This window comes from Seriola lalandi, unplaced genomic scaffold, assembly GCF_002814215.2.
Source record: "Seriola lalandi dorsalis isolate HSWRI2012SDOR001 ecotype SW California unplaced genomic scaffold, Sedor1 jcf7180002054583, whole genome shotgun sequence".
NCBI classification, from domain to species: Eukaryota; Metazoa; Chordata; class Actinopteri; order Carangiformes; family Carangidae; genus Seriola; species Seriola lalandi.
Genome location: NW_019525136.1, coordinates 726,272 through 746,547, shown reverse-complemented (window position 1 = coordinate 746,547; position 20,276 = coordinate 726,272). Strand labels below are relative to the sequence as shown.

At 46.2% G+C, this 20,276-nt stretch overlaps 2 protein-coding genes across 2 annotated transcripts in view; both read left to right on the top strand.

Moving 5' to 3' along the window:
• rrp15 (ribosomal RNA processing 15 homolog) overlaps positions 1-1,283 on the top strand; it is a 4,193-nt gene extending 2,910 nt beyond the window's left edge. The window contains exons 3-5 of the mRNA XM_023418601.2: positions 168-265; positions 352-541; positions 721-1,283. Coding sequence (XP_023274369.1) covers positions 168-265; positions 352-541; positions 721-867 — 435 coding nt within the window. The 3' untranslated portion in view covers positions 868-1,283. The remainder of the gene's footprint in view (positions 1-167; positions 266-351; positions 542-720) is intronic.
• Positions 1,284-4,420: 3,137 nt separating this feature from the next.
• Positions 4,421-20,276, top strand: part of tgfb2 (transforming growth factor, beta 2) — a 35,828-nt gene continuing 19,972 nt past the window's right edge. Inside the window, exon 1 of the mRNA XM_023418634.2 lies at positions 4,421-5,669. Coding sequence (XP_023274402.1) covers positions 5,324-5,669 — 346 coding nt within the window. The 5' untranslated portion in view covers positions 4,421-5,323. The remainder of the gene's footprint in view (positions 5,670-20,276) is intronic.

Genomic DNA, 20,276 nt, shown 5'->3' with positions numbered 1-20,276 from the left:
GTGGGTTGTGTTGTTGTTGGGGGCGTGCTGCTGCAGGAAGTCCAGCTGGAGGACCAGATGCTCAGATGAACTGCACAGAGCTTTATAAACTCCAGGCAGGACGTCCCAGCTGTGGAAAGTGTCAGAGCTGCTCCGTGTGACGATGTGCTTGTGTTTCTGTCCGACAGGTGGACAAGAGACAGGCCTGGGAGATGCTGTGCAGAGAGAAACCCGACATAGTAAAGGACCGTGAGAGTGAGAGAGCTCTGCAGAGGATCGCCACCAGGTCTCTGCTGCTTTTATCTCTCAGGTTTGTTTGATTCTGTCACAACCACGTGTCACTGCTGATCCACGGTGTGTGTCTCCACTCAGAGGGGTGGTGCAGCTGTTCAATGCTGTGAGGAAACACCAGAAAACCATGGATGACAAGGTGAAGGAAGTGGAAGGCTCAGAGAGGAAGAAGGCCAAGATCCTGTCTTCTGTCTCGAAGAGGGACTTCATCGACGTGCTGAGGAGGACGGAGGGAGGAGGTGGAGGCTCCGCCAAGGTGGAGAGGGAGGAGGTCAGTTCAGTCATGTTTAACATTCATGTTCAGATGTGTCTCCTCAGTTACCTTCACACTAAAACACAAACTGTGATTTCACTGAGTGACCACATGGGGTCACTGCTGCCTCAGGAAACCTGAAGAGAGCAGAGCCACAAGCACTCACTGTGTATATATGTGTGTGTGTGTGTGTGTAGGCTGCAGCAGACGAGAAGCCTGCCTGGAGTGTCCTCAGAGACGACTACATGATGGGGGCCACCATGAAGGACTGGGACAAAGACAGTGACGGAGAGGATGCTGATCCTCACACAGGAGGGGGGGCGGAGGAAAGTGATTCAGACTGACACCATCCATACTCACTGAAGGGACTGTGTGGTGCCTTCAGGGACAGTCTGGGCAACACAAACCCTGACCTGCAGAGACCAGCAGCTCAGAGAGGACGGAGAAAGTGTGGAAATGCTCCTGACTGATAAACACATAGGACAAGCTTCTCTCGGCCGGTCGCAGTACGATGTGTTCTGTGACCGTCCTCCGCTCCGACCACAGGTCACATGTGGAGACGGGATGTAACAGATGAGACTGGAGGAAGAGTCAGAGGCTCCTCCAGGTTTGATCTCCTGCTCCATCTTGGAGTCAGAGTCCATCTGCTCCTGTTCAGTCTGCAAACTGTTTTCTGAGTGAACGACCTGTAAACTCTGTAAATAGACATGTTTTCTACTATAATGGTTGAATAAACAGCCAGTTCATGTATCACATACAACACTGTTCTCTTTGTGTGACTGTAAGTGATTTCTTAAAACAGCTGTTCACTGTAGTTTTTATCAAACAGAAGGAAATGGAGCATTTGTTAGGGAATATTTTAAGCGGTGGATTAATCCACATTAGGAGCTCTGTATTTGTGGCAGCAGGACGACGTGTGTGGGGGATTGAGTCAAAATAAATTACTGTGTGTGTTCATGTTGATGAAGGAACATGACACACACACACAGTACTTGTCAGTAAGAAACATTTAGTGTTAGTTTAGATGACGAGAATAAAAATATAATATAAATTAAGCTGCGATGATTGGGACGTGACAGTGGATGTAGACTTCTGTCCGTACTGAGTCTAATGCTGATCTGAGCCACTAACCCAGAGCCTGAAGGTCTTAACAGAGACCCAGGTGGTCCTGCTGGTCTCTTCACTCCCTTCTACTGAGGTCCAGCAGTGACGTGGGTCCTGTCATCCTGAACCCTGAACTACCACCTCAGTGTTTCTGTTGGTCACCTGTGAACAAAGGTGAACTCTGGTTGCACCAAGATGACGAGCGGCAGCAGCATAATGTCCTAATGAGTGTATGTATAAAGTCCTGTGAGGCTCTTTCATGTCGGTGTTGATTCTGCAAGTCGCAGGGTCCATGTTGAAGAGTCACTGAGATGAGCCCCTGGTTTCTGTGGCCCTCAGCATGTATGTTAGTCCTCAGTAGGTGCCTGTGGCTCCTCTTGACCCCTGGGCTCCCACCCAGGTTAGTCCAGACCTGGTATGATTTTAACATTACATAAATGACAGACAAAGCTATGCATATGTTAAATTATCCTTTTAATGAGCAACTTAACAGTCCTTATAAAACCTGGTCCAGCCCTGACCGACCAGTGTCCGACAGCCTGATGCTGCCTCCACCAGGCTTCACTGCTGGATGCTGGTGTTCAGGTGATGAGCAATGACTGGTTACATGACTCTGAGAACTGAGATCAGACACTTCTGTCCTGGTTTCATCAGCTCACAGAGACCATCAGGTTCTTGGTCTCCTCTCTTCTCCCTGACGTCTCAGTTGGTCCAGGTCCAGCTCTAGAAGAGTCCTGGTGGTTCCAGACTTCTTCATGTCAGAATGATGGAGACCACTGTTCTTCTCAGGAACCTTCAATGCAGCAGAAATGTTTTGGAGCCTGGACACAGTCCTGTCTCTGAGCTCTGCAGCAGCTCCTTCCTCCTCATGGTTTCTGCTCTGATGATTGTCAGCTGCGAGACCTGATATAGACAGGTGTGTGTCTTTACACATCATGTCCAATCGGCTGAGTTTACCACAGGTGGACTCCAGTCAAGGTGTAGAAACATCTCAGAGATGATCCAGAGTGATGGAGGAACCTGAAGTGTGTGTCTGCCTACGTCAATTTAAGATTTCAGTTTTTACTTTTAAATAAATGTCTAAACTTCAGTTTTGTTGTCATCATGATGAGGGTTAGGGTTACTTGAGTCCTGAGTCTAGACTTATGAGGGAAACATGAATTTAAATGATTTTATCAACAATCTGTGAACCAGTCTGATTCTGAATGAACTGTGTGATCTATCATATCAGCTCCTGTATGTGGAGCAGGTGCTGGACATGACACTCAGCCTGAGATACACACACACGCACACACACATACACATACACACACGCACACCTCCTCGTGTCACATCTGTCAGTGTGGGTGCTGATTTAGTGACACCATCTGGTTTCCAGCAGCCTGTGGTGCAGAGAGTCTCAGAGCGGCTGTCAGGTCTGATGGATGACCGGCTGTGGTCGGGCGGAGCGCAACAGGTGAACGGAGGCGTCCTGATCCATGGACTTCACTGATTTGATGCTGTGGCACCTGTCGGGGACTTAGCAGGACTTCCTGGCCCCAACACACACACACACACACACACACACACACACACACACACACAATATAGTCCAACTAAATCCACATCAGGTCTGTCTGGGAGGTCTGATTCTGCTGCAGTGTACACTCCAACCAAACGGCATTCACCCTGATGGAATTCAGAGATCAGTGACTGACCGGTGACCTCACACTACATCACCTGTGGCCCAGAGGCGCAGGTGCAGCTTCCTGCAGTGCTAACACACCTTCAGACTCAGTGAGGTGAAGTTCCAGCTCCTGACTCTATGAGACATTCAGGACGCCTTGACGGAAACCTCAGATATGAATCTGCATCAGACCATGATGGTGTCATTATGTTTGTACTCAGCTGCTCAGCAATGACCCTTGAGAAATCCACAGTGATGCTCAGAGACCTGAGCTCAGCAGGAGATGAGGAATTGCAGACTGAAACCTCCAGCAGACCAGTTCACAGAGTCCAGTCCTGCACATCAGTGGGACCTGGTCTTCTCTTCCATCAGTTTGTTACTGCTCAAACAAAACGAGGTCAGACTGCTCCACTGTCTTCATCTGTGTCCGTCAATAAAGTTCAGCTTCAAATATTGTTAGACGTGATTCTCAACCATCACCTCTCATCTGAGGAGAAATGTCTGCTGGGAGCAGATTCACCGATCCTCCTGGATTTGTCCCGGTCCAGAACTGCAGGAGAGGTGAAGTCTGGCTCTTTAAGGTAAGACAATATCAACAGGCAAGAGAGCCACTGTTCCTGAGGCACGCTCACCCAGTCATGCTCCTGTTGTTCTCTTATTGTGTATTCACTTTTCTGGTTGTGTGAAGTCTTCATTGATGTGATGCGTTGCTATCATTTTGTTCACCTCGTTCACCTCCAGCTACCGATGAACCTGCTGTAAAGTCAGTCAAGTGACACGGTTCAGACACACGTCATCAGACTGTGACAGAACATGATTGATTAAATGAAGAGGAGGATGAAATCAATAAATCATCAGATAATCTTCAGATAAACAGAAGAACATCAACAACTATCTTAAAAACATTTCACTGCAGCTGCGTCATGAGTGATTCTCACTGTGACAGTGACGTGACCGATAAACAATAATGTAAAAGCTGAACTTGTGTCTGATGGAGACTCTTGGCGGTCTCTAGAGTGGCAAAGTCCAGAGGCCTCGAGCTGACCGGCTTTAGGACCCTGCGTCACGACGCACTGGAGGCCAATGGACCATTATCCGCTGCAGCGCTGTCCCAATGGGCACAGCGAGCACTCCTATTTACAACAAACCGTCTCGTAGCGTGGATTGAAGGGTCCCCAGCTTCGGCGGTGATGACCGCAACCTGGGTTTGAAGCGGGCGGAGGGGGGAGCACGTGGTAACTTTAGTCCCATATAAACCTCCCAGCGGCCGCTGCTGTCTTTGGCACGCGTAAAAGAGCCGTTCCCAACTAGATGGGGTGAGGGAGACGCGTAAAACGCTCTGCAGTCGCACCGAGGAGAGAGGCCCAGCTGTTTTTACCGCGCTGCTTTTAAAGGAGGATTTTCAGCGTGAAATCACAGTTTTCTCTGGATCTGGTTTCACCTTGAGGCGGCAGCTCAGCCTGAGAGAGTTGGCACCGTGCGTCCCTGCTGACGCCAGGACCGGGTTTTAGTTTAGGTGTATTTACAGAGCTTGTGGAGAATAAGAAGAGATGAGTATGAAGGCACTGAGGCTGAGCAGATAGAGACCTCGGGCCGGTGAGGTGCGGGTGGAGAGCGGCGAGCCCAGCGGTCTGATGCGGTGGAGGTGTGCTCAGGGCTGTGCGTCCCGCTGACGATCACCGCTCAGCTGTTTTCATCCACATCGTCTGCTCCAGCTCTGGCAGCACTCGGCGCATTTACGCACTCGCTGTGCGGTCACGGTCAGCGGGAACAGATCGGCGCGACCCCCGGATAACGGCTCTTTTCTCCGGGGACAGTTGAATGGATTTTCAGGTTCACTTTACTGAAACTGGGGAATTAGAACCAAACGATTTTCAAATAACTGCTTGGCGCCACTCGGCTCGCGTGCGTAAACGCTCTCCACTGTGATCATTTGATCAAGAAATGCGTCTGCCTGGCGACGTTTAACTGCCCGGTCTGTATTTCCCTGAGTCTGTTTGTGTGTGAGTTTGAAGACACCGGAGGAGAAGATGAACCTGTGTGTCGTCGGTCTTCTCCTCGCGCTGGATTTAGCCACCGTGGCGCTCAGCCTGTCCACATGCAGCACGCTGGACATGGATCAGTTCAAGAAGAAGCGCATCGAGGCCATCCGAGGGCAGATCTTGAGCAAGCTCAAGCTCACCAGCCCCCCGGAGGACTTCCCCGAGCCCGAGGAGGTGTCCCGGGACATAGTGGCCATATACAACAGCACGCGGGACCTGCTGCAGGAGAAAGCGAACGAACGCGCGGCGACGTGCGAGCGGCAGCGCAGCGAGGAGGAGTATTACGCCAAGGAGGTACACAAGATCGACATGCAGCCCTTCTACCCGTCAGAGAGTAAGTGTGTGTGTGTGTGTGTGTGTGTGTGTGTGTGTGTGTGTGTGCGCGCGCGCGCGCGCGTGCGTGTGTGTTCGTTCATGTGGCCTCTAATGTTATTACTTGAGTGTGAGGTGTTAAAGTCTTAGACAGCGTTTGGACGCGGTCACGTGTGCTTGTGATTGTTTTGGAAAATCCGTCCCATCATGCTCTGCTGGAACAGAGCTGTGGTTCTGAGACATCAACAACCTGCCCTCTAACTCAGAGTCCAGCAAAACCCAGTCCAGCACCTTTCACTAACTGTTAGCACCAGGGTGTGTCAGAGCAGCTGGATCAACCTGTGAGGGGCAAAGCTTGTTGTTGGGAACTGATGGTCTCTGTAGTCAGTATTATACAGAGACCCTCAGTGTGAGTGTGTGTGCGTGTGTGACGCAGCAGCCAAGGACATCACAGAGGGAGTTTCACACAACACCCTGATTTAACAAGGAAGAATCATAGAGCATGAAAATCTGTGGGGTGTGTGTGTGTGTGTGTGTGTGTGTGTGGGGTGGAAGGGGTGTCACTCACTCCACATGTTGGCAGATTCATACAGTAGTTGCTGTGTAAGACTCACTGGACTCCCATGAACATCCTCCATGCTGTGCAGTCCCTGTAGCAGTCTCCCCAGTCACCCATACTGGGATCCAGTCCTGGGTGTAGTGCAGCTGTGGAGTAATCAGGTTCCTGCGGGCCACCAATAAGAGTCCGGTCAACTGAGGCAGCGAGGCCCGAGGCTTGGAGCTCTCCATCCATGCTGGTTGTTGATTGGTCAGATAACAGATGACTTTAAATTAGAGTAAAGTAAATTAAGTAAATTAAATTGAAAACAGAGGTCCCGCCCTAAAGAGCACGGAAGGAGCCCCCCCCCCCCTTTAAAAGCAGGAGATGTGAAGGGACGTTCTCAGATTTCTGAATGTAAAATGGTGCTGATGCTAGAACAGTGACATCATGACCATAATCATCATCATCAAGCTTTGACCACGAGCCATTTGTTCCTGGTAACAGTGTGGAATCGTTTCTGTCTGTTTTTTTGTGTCGATGTTAAAACTCTTCAGCTTGTTTATGTCTGATTTTCCCAGAAGGCATTTTCGGCTCTGGGTGATGTAACAACACTGATCTTCAGTGTAACATGGATTTGTCTGTGTGGAAGTTTTTATTAATTTTATCTGTAAAATTGTTGGATTAGCCCTTTATTTATTCAAATCAGTGTCTGAAGATAAAACTGTGTAACAGCAGTTTATCTAACACTTTGCAGCCTGAAGGATCTACAGCATCCCCTCACACTGAAGCTGCCTCCTCACAGGATGTGATGTTGATGAACTGTGTGTGTGTGTGTGTGTGTGTGTGTGTGTGTGTGTGTGTGTGCTGATCTGCTGAAACAACTGGTTTCATTCAGCGCCTAACGTTTGCAGAGGAAGCTGTTTGTGTAATAATCCTTCAGGCAGGAGGCGTGGCCTCACCGCTCTGCTGACAGCCTCTGTGCTGAATCTGCAGCCGACCCTGACCTTTGACCTCCCGTGTGGAGATGAATTTCTGCTCCAGCAGATCAAAGACACATGAGAGGAAAGGCTCGGCTGTAGAAGCTAAATGATCAGAGTCAGTGAAGCTGCAGAGAAGTTAACCAACATGTTTCCTCCACATCAGAGACGTGAAGTGAAGCAGAAATAAATGAGACGACGTCCTAAGGCCCCAAGGTGTTTTCTGCACTAAATGTTTTCCTTGGCCCCGCCTCTTGTGTAAACACCTTCAATATGAATAGAAGAGGCCCGATGCCAAGTGCAGTCAGGAAAGCATTCACAGGGTATAAATAATATAGAGTCAACACACAGGGAGGAGAGGGGCCACAACTGGTCACCATTCATGTGAACTGGTGACACTGGCCAGGTCCTCACATCTGCAGACAGACGCTGACAGCAGAGAGTTAACCCTTCAACTGATAGGCTGTGTTTATTTAGTCTCTGCACACTGGACGTGTGAAAGTGAACTTCACACACACACACACACACACACACACACACACACACGGTATCAGCCTTATTTGGTTGGGCGCCAGGAAGTCCTCAGAGGCTGCAATGTGTGGCACTGGCCCTGGAAGGTTTACAAAAATGTTGGGCAGCAGGGTGGGAAGGGCGAGGGGGTGAGGCGGTGTGGGGGTGAGGGGGTAGGGTGGGTGAGCAGTGTGTGTATGGAGGGGGTTGGAGACACTGTCCCAGGTCTCACAGTCGTCTATTTAAACCCAGTTAGCTGGGAGACATTGTGTGTGCCCTGCCACTTGCTCCATGGAAAATTCCAGCAGCAGAGACTCTGTTGCTGGGCTATGGACGGGTGGAGGAAAGACCCCTCCAGACAACCTCCCCCTCCCCATCCCACTCTCCCTCCCCCTCCCCCTCCTGATCCTGTTACCTCCCACCCTTCCCCTTTGTCTATCTACAGGTGCCCACAGTTGCAACAGTTTCTTCTGTTACACTGAAGTCACAAGTCAAAGTGGAATTCAGCCAATGTTACACACACATGTCAAGTCTCCTCAGTCTGTGTAACGTCTTCTGATGATGTCAGAGTGATGTCATCGGGGTTATCTCTGTTTGGAGTGTTTGAAACACACAAGTGTTTATCAGGAAGGGAGGCTCTCACCTGATGATAAACAAGACTGACAATGTAAACACAAACAATTTGTTATTTTTTAACATGATGTCAGGCATGATGTAATAATGTCAGATGTGATGTAGTGATGCAGTGATGTCAGGTGTGAAGTTGTGATGCCAGGTGTGATGTAATGATGTCAGGTGTGATGTTGTGATGTCAGATGTGAAGTTGTGATGCCAGGTGTGATGTAATGATGTCAGGTGTGATGTTGTGATGTCAGATGTGAAGTTGTGATGCCAGGTGTGATGTAATGATATCAGGTGTGATGTAGTGATGTCAGGTGTGATGCAGTGATGTCAGGTGTGATGCGTTGTGATGTCAGGTGTGATGTGGTGATGTCAGGTGTGATGTAGTGATGTCAGGTGTGATCAGTGATGTCAGATGTGATGTAATGATGTCAGGTGTGACGTTGTGATGTCAGATGTGATGTAATGATGTCAGGTGTGACATTGTGATGTCAGGTGTGATGCAGTGATGTCAGGTGTGATGTAGTAATGTCAGGTGTGATGTAGTGATGTCAGGTGTGATGCAGTGATGTCAGGTGTGATGCAGTGATGTCAGGTGTGATGTTGTAACGTCAGGTGTGATGCAGTGATGTCAGGTGTGATGCAGTGATGTCAGGTGTGATGTTGTAACGTCAGGTGTGATGCAGTGATGTCAGGTGTGATGCAGTGATGTCAGGTGTGATGTAGTGATGTCAGGTGTGATGCAGTGATGTCAGGTGTGATGTAATGATGTCAGGTGTGATGCAGTGATGTCAGGTGTGATGTAGTGATGTCAGGTGTGATGCAGTGATGTCAGGTGTGATGTTGTAACGTCAGGTGTGATGTAGTGATGTCAGGTGTGATGTAGTGATGTCAGGTGTGATGTAGAGATGTCAGGTGTGATGTTAGGTGTGATGTAGTGATGTCAGGTGTGATGTAGAGATGTCAGGTGTGATGTAGTGATGTCAGGTGTGATGTTGTAACGTCAGGTGTGATGTAGTGATGTCAGGTGTGATGTTGTAACGTTAGGTGTGATGTAGTGATGTCAGGTGTGATGCAGTGATGTCAGGTGTGATGTAGTGATGTCAGGTGTGATGTTGTAACGTCAGGTGTGATGTAGTGATGTCAGGTGTGATGTAGTGATGTCAGGTGTGATGTAGTGATGTCAGGTGTGATGTAGAGATGTCAGGTGTGATGTAGTGATGTCAGGTGTGATGTAGTGATTAGGGCCTGACCGATTATAGCCATTAGAGAATAATCGGTAATCAACCAAAAGTTGGCCGATTGACGCCGATGTTTACACTTATTTTTCACTAATAAAATGCAGGTAATATGGTATTTTTCTTAGAAATGATGTCCTTGTGTTACGTATCCAGTAGAGGACGCTCCGACTGCTTTCATGTCACGCTTCACAGTCACACCGCATCAGAGTGAAATAGTGAAGACTTATAGACCGGATTTCCACCGGGGCCGTTAGCGCCGCGGAACATCAGCGTCGCGGTTTTGCTCCGACCTCAGCCCGGCGTCAATCCCCACCGGACGTGTTACGGCAGCGCAGCGCTGCCTTGCGAGCCAGCCGTATTCACGCGAGAATACGGAACGTACGCGAGATCGTTGCTCTTGATACAGTGCAGAGCGGTTGATATTAACAGAGTGGCGACAGCTTTTGATGTCGCCACTCTGTTATATCAACCGCTCTGATACATAATGTTGATGTGAAGTTAGATGACGTGCGTGTTGTGTTTTATTTTGAAAGGGGGCGGAAGTGTTTTACTTTGATACTGTGTCTGACTTCCTGTCTGGTGCGATCTGCTCTGTTGAGCTTGACGCGATTTCGCAACGGGAGCGTCAAAAATAGAACCGCTACAGATTGATAGCGCTGCGGCGCGGTGAGCCGCTGCTGACACGTTATGCCCCACATAACAAAATACCTCAATCTTTTGCAGTTACTTTTTTATTGTTTGTTTTCAAAGATGTTTACTAAAAAAGTTGTGCTTTTTGCACTATAGCCTACTGTTAGATTGGCAATAATAAGAAGAACTCTAGTACTGAGGGGGCATGTGAAAGTAAATGTCTTAATTCATACAGATAGAGGTTTCCTGCCTTTTTGCACATCATATTTTTGATTTATTTTATGTTCAAATTGTTCATATGCTGCTTGTTCTACACACTTTCTGATAATAAAAGCATTTTAAAATAGTAAAATGTTCTCCCTTCAATTTATATCTTTGTAACAAGTGTTTGGAACTATATTCAAGCCATCAAAGACAGGTATTTCGTCTATTTTTAAATTAAAAAATGTAAAAATTTAATCGGCTGATATATCGGTTATCGGAATTTTTTATTCCCTAATATCGGAATCGGCATCGGCCCCAAAAAATCAGTTCGGGCCCTAGTAGTGATGTCAGGTGTGATGTAGTGATGTCAGGTGTGATGTTGTAACATCAGGTGTGATGTAGTGATGTCAGGTGTGATGTTGTAACATCAGGTGTGATGTTGTAACATCAGGTGTGATGTAGTGATGTCAGGTGTGATGTTGTAACATCAGGTGTGATGTAGTGATGTCAGGTGTGATGTAGTGATGTCAGGTGTGATGTTGTGATGTCAGGTGTGATGTTACACCACAGTGTAAACTTCAGTAACAACTGTTGTGGGTGTGTGGACATATTCATCATGTACAGTAGTAAATAGTGAGACGTTCATATTAACAGTATATAAACAGTGAGGATGAGAGGCTGGTTGTTGTTGTTTAAATGTTCACATTCAGTGTCACTGCTGCACGTCTCATACTGAATTATCACAGAACAGTGAACTTTATTCACCTCATGTAAACCGTAGAGACAGATAACCTGTTCTTCTGGACATTTTAAATGTATTTATACCACATTAAATTATTAAATTATGCAGCAGAAGTGTTTTAAGAGCTTTGAGTAAATGAAATGATAATTCTTACTAATGACATAACATCACTTAAATCTCACCAGAACAGTTTGATTCTGGTTTATCTGGTCTGGATCCAGCAGGAATAATATTAATAATCAGAGCCATCTTTTTGCTCTGGACTTGGATTCTTTTTCAGCTGCTCTCAGACTGATCAGTTTCAACTTTGACCTGAAACAACGTCACCTGAAAGACACAAAGGTGGAGAAGTTTTCATACACTCAGCCAGCCCCTCATGGTCGTCTGCTTTTCACCAGAATATATTTATTTTAAAATGAAATATGTAATAAGACTCAGTAGATCAGTATTGAGAATATCATATATACTGATCATATTAATCTCAAAATCTGTAGTTACATGTGAACAGAATCAGACTCCACATGTGCAGAGACGTGATGGTTTGGTTTGGTGCAGGGTGTGTTGTGTGTGTTGTTGTTGTTGTGTTGTTGTTGTTGTGTGTGTCCTCCATCATCAGCAGATACTGGTCTACAGTATCTGCTGAGGATGCCTGACACACTGTCAGGCTAATGATGTTGTGTGTGTGCAGAGATCACTCAGTCACAGCCAGTGTTTGTCTGTTATGATGTGCAGCAGCTGATTTACTCTTCTGTTTGCTTTGGAGGTGTCCTGGAAACACACGGTGCGCACACACACACACACACACACACACACACACACAGTACACACAGACCCAGCAGCAGTGTATCTGACAGTGACACAGAGCCCGCTGCTGTAAATCTCCTGTCAGGCTCTAATAATCTTGGCCAGCATTTCAAACAGAGAGAGGCTGTTTGTTGCAGCACTGAACATGGAGCCAGAGATTTACTGCGTATTTACAAAGTAAATGTGGACCACATGTTGCTCTCTGCTCTTATTTACTGAGCAGTAATTAGCTCCCATCAGGTAACAATCCACCACATTACACACTTTGAAGCAGGTTTAACAGCATTTGTGTTGGCGAGGTCACATGAAAACATTACACAGCACTGGAGGACATCAGTGTGAACAATGAAGAGACTCGGAGCTGCTGATCTCCCAGCAGAGTGGACTGTGTGTGTTCAGGTATCGGCAGAGGTGAAGAGGCATTCCTGTGGCTGCAGGACACCGAGAGCCACAGGTCTCAGATCAGCCTCTAATCAGGCCTTTGAAGAGTCTGCAGGAAGGATGTGTCACTTTTTAATAGGAAGCAGAGACTGCGAGGAGGGTTAATGGTGTGTGTGTGTGTGTGTGTGTGTGTGTGTGTGTGTGTGTGTGTGTGTGTGTGTGTGTGAGTGTGTGTGTGCAGCCTCCGTCCTGCCTCCACTCCAAAGACAAAATATGACTTGCAATCAAACTGAAGCCCTAAAGCAGAGGTCCCACGTTGTCCCTCCCGGCTCTGACTCTGTCCAGTAACCCTCAACATTTCAAACCTGAACTCTTCTGTCAGGACATGGCATCTCTGTGGTGTTGAACCTGAGGCTACATCCACACTACTACGTTTTCATTTTAAAACACAAATCTTTTGCTATGTTTTCTCCTCTCGTCAACACCACTCCGGTCTGCCTCGACTACCAGTGGTGAATGCAACATGGATAATGAATCACAAGTGTTACTGACCTTGTTGTCTCTGCTAGCAGCTGTTGAGGAGGTTAACTCTGCATTTTAGCGCTCCAACTGTCTTTACTGTTCTTCGTTAGTAGGATTTTGCGCGACGAATCAACTGCAGAGTAGACCATCTGCTTCCTGTTTACAGCGGCTCACGGATGCTCAGTGTGTGTGACTGGTCGTGTATGCGTGTGTGTTCAGGTGTGTTGATCTGAGCAGAGATTGTGTGCATGAATTACAATCTTTATTTATAGAGCAATCTTCAAAAACTTACTTTCAAAGTGCTTAACAATAGAATCAATAAAATCAATACATTTCAAAGCAAAAAGGAGCAGGAGCATAAAACCAGTACTGAGTCATTTTAAGAGAAATAAAACACTTAAAGGGAAGGTAAGACCAGGAAAAGCTCTCAGATAAAAGTATGTTTTAAGAAGGGACTTAAAGGAGACACAGAGTCCACCAACCCGATTTCCTTGGGCAGATCGTTCCAGAGCCTCAGGGCCCCCGACTACAAATGCTCTGCCCTCTTTAGTTTTCAGCCGGGCCTCTGGAACAGACAGAAGACCTTTGCCGGAGGATCTGAAGGTGCGTACTGGTATGTAGGGCATTAAGACGTCTGAAATGTAACCAGGAGAGATGCAACGGAGAGCTTTAAAAGTAATCGATAAAATCTTAAAATCCATTCTAAAACCTCGGCTAGAAGGATGAAGGTCAGTGTCGGCCCAGCAGATTGGATCAGTGGATCAGTGGATCAGGAGCAGAACCACAGTGTGGTACAGTTTAATGTTCTCACTGCAGCTGGGAGCAGAACCTCATCACATGGTCTACATCAGAGTCTTCATCAGCAGAGAGTTCGCTGTTCATTTCATACATGTTATATGTAAAACAGTTCAGAGCAGCTGGTTTGAGTGAAAGGTCCAGAATGAACTTGAATAACAAAGTCCTGACTGACCCGGTTCACACTGAACACACAGTAACAGCAACAGTCAGGCTCATGTCAGAGCAGGAGGAATCTGACACCACTGTCTGACTTATATATCACATCATCATCATCATCATCATCATCATGAAGGCGTGCAGCATCAGGAAGAAAAATATTCATAATGTTCAGCATGAAATTCCCTGTGTCTGTGTGTGTGTTTGTGTGTGTGTCTGTGTGTGTGTGTGTGTGTGTGTGTGTGTGTGTGTGTCAGAGTAAAAGTAAAAGTCCGTCGTACCCTCTCAGTTTTCTGAACATGTCACAACAGTACTGTAGTAGTTTGCCTTGGTATCACTTTTGTATGTTTGTGTGTGTGTGTGTGTGTGTGAGTGTGTGTGTGTGTGAGTGTGTGTGTGTCAGAGTAAAAGTAAAAGTCCGTCGTACCCTCTCGGTTTTCTGAACATGTCACAACAGTACTGTAGTAGTTTGCCTTGGTATCACTTTTGTGTGTGTGTGTGTCTGTGTCTGTGTGTGTGTGTGTTGCAGAGTGTGTGTTGTGATTTGTGTGTGTTGCAGGGTGTGTGAGATGTGTGTGTGTGTGTTGCAGAGTGTGTGTTGCAGGGTGTGTGTGATGTGTGTGTGTGTGTGTGTGTGTGTGTGTTGCAGAGTGTGTGTTGTGATGTGTGTGTTGCAGAGTGTGTGTGATGGATGGCGGTGGTCTGAGTGAACCTCTGCTTAATCTCCTGCCCCTCTGTAAATAAACAGAGGCGTGTGGCGGCTGCTGGTTTGTGGAGGGAGTCTTGTAAAAACACATGAACACAAACACACGGAGATCAAGACTCTGGGAGGAGGTCCAGACCTGAGACACTCACACAGGCTCCGTCTGCAGGTCTGTCAGTGCAGAGCTACTGAAGCTTCATCCAACCAAACTCTACATGTTTAACACAGAGGCCTCACTGACAGTAACAGAGTCTGACTCAGACTGAGTGGAGGGATCTGGGCTGATACCTTGAGATGTGTTTGATGTAACATGTGATGTCTCTGTATGTAGGTTTAAACGTGTCGGCACCACTTCACAATAAGACTACCCTTATAAAGGATTCATAAATGATTTATATAAATGGTCATTAATTCGGTTGGTAACACTTTATCAATCATAATTAAACAATTATGAACAAGTTATAACAGATTTCATTTGGCGATGCAGGCTCACTATTTGGCAAGATCAAGTTAATACTCACTACTCATTCATCTCACTAATGAGTCACTACCATTTATAACTGGCGAAAGGAACCTTGTTGTAAAGTGTGAAACTCATCATCAATTATCAATGAGTTACTTAAATAATAGTAACTCATTAATATAATATGTCATATCCACACCTGTGATTAGAATGAGGACGGCTGCTGAGAGCATGACAAGTTGAACAATACTGCAGAGTGTGATTTTGGTCATTTGATCATTTGATTTGGCATAATTTCATCTGCCAAATGAAACTTTTCAACCATTAAGATGCTGACATTGGTTAATTGCTACTTACTTAACAAATACGTGATGAAGCAGCATGTAAAAATGCTGGCTGAGACATGAGGCTTAACAGTACAGATAAATGTGGGCTCACTATTTGGCAAGCAACAGGTCACTGTTGCCCTTTTTATCTAATGTGTTATAGCAGTTTAAAAAGGATTTTCAAAGTGTTAACAAGCTAATTAATAAACTAGTTATGAACTATTCATAAATCCTCTATAAGGGGAGACTTATTGTGAAGCGGTACCAACAGGTCTGATCTATCAGCTGTGTCATGTGACGGACATCGGTGCAGCCTCCTGGTTCCTGCTTCAGTCTGTAGAGCTGTGAAGAAGCCGTGAACTCTGGTAAAAGGACAGATCCACACAGCTGACCAATCACTGCATAAGTGGGTGTGGCTAAAGGTGGTTTGAGGAGCTGACACTTTGACTTCCGTTGAAAAGTCAAAAGAATCTCCTTTCAAACCAGACTCCTCGACCTCGAAGGAAAACGTCATGAGGTGAAGGAGAATCCAACTGGGATTTCACTTGGTTGTTTTTTTTTTTTTTAACCAACTTTATTTATAACACAAGGATTAATGTAATAATTAAATAAAAATAAGCAGCTGAGTCACGGCAGGAGTGAATTATATTCAGATATAAGTAGGCTATATAGAGTTTTGACTTTTTACACATTTGTTAAATAGAGAAAATGAATTTTTCACTGCTGTGAGTGGTTTTGAAACAACCTATATGTGTGTATGTTATGATGATGATGATGATGATGATGATGATAAAGATTGTATGCTTGTTCTTCATGATGACTGTTTCTCTGTTGTTTCTACATTTAAGTGGGTCTGCTGTGGTAAAATTACAATTATGTTGTATGAAATGTTGGTGCAGCAAGGAATTGTGGGACGGCATTTTCTCCTTTAGCAAAGGAAGGTCCAGTGTTTCCTAGGCTGAAGGAGATAAGATAGGAAGCACTGAAGCTCCTCATGTAGAGAACAGGAGCAGCTGTGATCATGATGCTGCTCAGATACTACAGGTCATTTTGCTCAGCTAGGAACCTTCCTAAGAAAAAAAGACTTTTCGACCGCAGCCTTAGTTTGAGATGACACTGAGGCCTTGAGGCTGGTCTAGTCTTGGTCAGCGTGCTGTTGGTACTCAAGTGTACTCAGACTGAGGTGTCCTCTGGTCTCCGGGACCTGAAGCTCTTTCTCAGCTGATGTCAGTCGGTGTGTTGTTGCTGCGTTGCTGCAAACAGACTGCCTGGTTACTGACCGTCATTTTTCATTTCTATGCAGAGCCAGCAGTCAGCTGTGGTGACTGCAGTCCAGTTGTTTTTGTCTCTGAGTCTTGATCCGGGTCCTCACATTCAGCTGCAGTCCAGATCAGAGGGAGGGGGAGCAGCTGCAGGGAGAGCTGAACACTTTAAGACCTCAGGGTATTTGCCTGAGTGACGGACCTCACCACAGGGTTGTTGTTGAGAGCCCGCTTTCTGTTCACTTACGCAAGACCTGGACGCTGCTGCCATTTGAACTGCTCAGCCTCTGAGCCAGGCAGTGTTGCATAACAGGAGGGAGAGAAAGAAAGCGAGAGTGAGAGAGGTAGAAGAATAACAAGTTCTCCTTTAGCACTCTCTGTATTGTTTACAGCAACGGCACAAGTCCCGAGTAAGATGATAGTCTTAACAGCAGTGCAGGAGGGAAGGGAGGGGAGGGGAGGGGGACGTGTGGTGCTCGGGCCACGGCCGGGCCTGGTGTGGCTCATATGCTGGATGGGAGAGTGGACAGTGTTTGTGGCTCTCAGGTTATGCAACAGGCAGAGCTGTGGTCACGGCTGTGTGTCAGTCACTGAGTGATGAGGCAATGTCATACTGCACTGCTGCCAGTCTCTGTGTGTGTGTGTGTGTGTGTGTGTGTGTGCGTGTGTGTGTGTCTGTGTGTGTGTGTGTGTGTGTGTGTGTGTGTGTGTGTGTGTGTGTGTGTCTGCCATGATTTAATTGCCTTGTTGCCACACAGCTACAGTGGCAGTGAGCCATCCAGCACTGACAGCATTCATCATGCAGGAGGAGGCTGAGTGTGACGTGAGCCCAGACCTTCAGTGTGTTGTTGTGGAACAGTCAGTCACATTGATGGAGAGAACAGGGTTATGAAGAGCACAGATCAGACGGACATGACCGTCAGCATTGACTCAACTTAAAGAGAAAGAGAAACAAAACATTGAAACTAATCATCATCGTTCAGGGTGAATTCTTTACATTGTGTTTTGTTTACTTTTCTTCTAGATACTAGGTACTTCATTATTTAAAGCATATGATAATCTCATACAACAGGATGTTGTTCTGTAGGTGACACAGACTCAGAGGGCAGAATGAGCTGGGGATGCTGACTTCAGCTTCAGCAGGTGGTGTTAGTCCAAACTCTCGGTCTCTGTCCTCAGCAGCACTTTCTCTCTCAGCTATATGGGAGTTTTACTATTGCTACATAGCTAACATTAGCATTAGCAGCTGTTTACCTACCAGTCTAGAAGAAACATTGTAAGTTCAGCATCAAACTTCACTCCTTTACTCACCAACAGCTGGAAACAAACGCCAATGTTAACTCTTGTCTCTCTCACGTCTTTTCTCTTTACTGAAGTTAGCATGCTAACCAGCTAGCTCCGGCCCAGTCTGTCACATCACTTTCTGATAGTCACTGTATCATCCAGTTTGTCCTGAAAAAGCAGCTGCTAAGAGGACATATTATAACCTCTTGTATTGTAAACACATGGCTGACTTGTGAAGCAACAATCCCACCACCTGCTTTCATGTAGAACCTTTAAACCCAGTTCAGGACGTGTTGTCAGGTGGTTGCGTTGAGGCTGTTCACTATATAAAAAACTTGTATCTTTAAGGAAAGTTTATTTAGAAATATAGAGCTACTGGCCCTGAGCTCATGGTCACTTTCATATGTAAACAGATTTCACATATACAGTGAGCAGCTGTTGTTGATGATGCTGTTTGGTCAGAGGTCACATAGTAACGTTACAATAAAACTCTGACCTGGTTTAAAACACAGGTGATGAACTTTCTGAGGTCTGTGTAGGTCCAGTTATCAGAGCAGTAACTGGTGGACAAAGCTCCTGAACTGGTTCCCAGAGGGAAAGTGGTCTCAGACTTTTGGACCCCCCCCCCACCCTTGTGTGCACATGCTGTGTGTGACCTGCATCGATCCATGTCAGTGTGTGTGTGTTTCTGTGTCACATGTGTGCAGTGTGTGTGTGTGTTTTGTGCTGTGAACTGGGCCTCTGCAGACTGACAGCCCGGTGCAGGCCCTTCACAGCTCTGTGTATTTTTAGTTCAGGATTATGAGCAGAGTTGTTTTCAATTTACTGTTGGCAGGTGAGAGAGAAGGGGGCGGAGTCAGCAGGAGCCAGACAGGCGAGAGCTCACATTCCCTCTCTGCTGATCCTTTTCTTTCCTCTGTCAGCCATTCAGGCTGTCGTCCTCTTCTCACACTGTTATTCTCTCACTCCTGACGCCTCTCTCCCCCCTCTCTTTCCTCTCTCCCCCCTCTCTCATCCCCTCCTCGTGTCCCCCACCTTTCTGACTGTGTTTGTCCCCTCTCTTGTATTGACTCAGGTTGATTCTCTCTCTAAATTTGTCTTTTACTGCAGCTGTCAAACAACAAGAACAGTTGATGGAAATATATTGATGTATCGCCTTCAGTTTATATTAGTTTAGCAGCATTAGTTTAGACTGAGCAGTAGTGATAGGTTTAGGACTGTATGCCCTGGGTTTTGTCTCTCAGGCTACGTTCAGTCACCTGCAGACTCCTCCTTCTCGCGTGTTGTGTTGCGTGGACACAGAGTGTGTTGGTCAACCAGGTGTTTGTGTTAGTTTATGAACAGTTCATAGAGAAACCGCTCCTGTTGAAATTAAACTTCTTAATAGCAGATGCATCATTACCTCAGGACTAATGAGGAATGATGAGGACTGACCTTCATCAGCAGGAAGCAGGGAAATAAAAAATCTGATGCAGACACATAAAGAACAAAAGAAATAGCGTCACATTTGTGTTTTTACATGGATATACAACTTGATATGAAAAATTTCCAAAGAAGAGTCATTAGAATTCTTAAAAAAAAAAAAAATCTTACAACATTATTCTGTCCTTGTTTCATCTGGGTCAGAAACCCACCTGGATCAGCACCTCCTGACCTGACAGGATTCGGCACTGTCCTCCATGTGGATCCAGATCCCAGGACTCAGGCCATCTCATTTCTCCACAGATGCTGTGGTGGCAGAGCAGTTTCATCCTCTGATCCATTTCTGTGCGTTAAATCTCCAGGCTCATCATAAACAGAGACTGAGACCCGCAGTTCAGTTGATTAATTGAATTCATTTCCAACAACTTGGTTGTTTTTACCTTGTTGTTTTGATGTATTTTACATTTATTTCTGTCAGTGTGTTTGTGGTGATTTCACTCTCTAAATAAACTGACTTTCACTCCTCTGTCCTTCTCTTCCCTGGTTCCTGTCTGAAGTTAGAAATACTGAAAAGTAGGTCAAATATTTTTCCCTCCAGTCAGACGAGCGTTCAGCCCCGCAGACCAACACTCGGCCGCTCTTTCCATTCTCCAACGGTAGGAGTGATTCTGAGGTAGTAAACAGTCGCATCCGCTAATAAATCTGAGTTTGGGGGAATTTGCACCGTGGACCCACCCCCACCCCCTCCCCCCACCTCCTCCCGCCATTTAAAAAACACAGTATCTCCTCATTAAACATTCACAGTGTGATGTTGTGTTTTATTAAACCTACATGTTTTGCAGTAGAAGTTTCCAAGGCAACTGAAATGTTAATTATTACACTAGACACTTGATAATGCGACTGTGTGTGTGTGAGGAGAAAAAGATGATAATGATGATGATGATGATGATTATGTCCGTGCCAGAACCCAGACCGGAGCTCAGGAGACACATGTGCACATGTGGACGTCCTGATGCCAGCACATCTGCAGAAGCAGTCACAG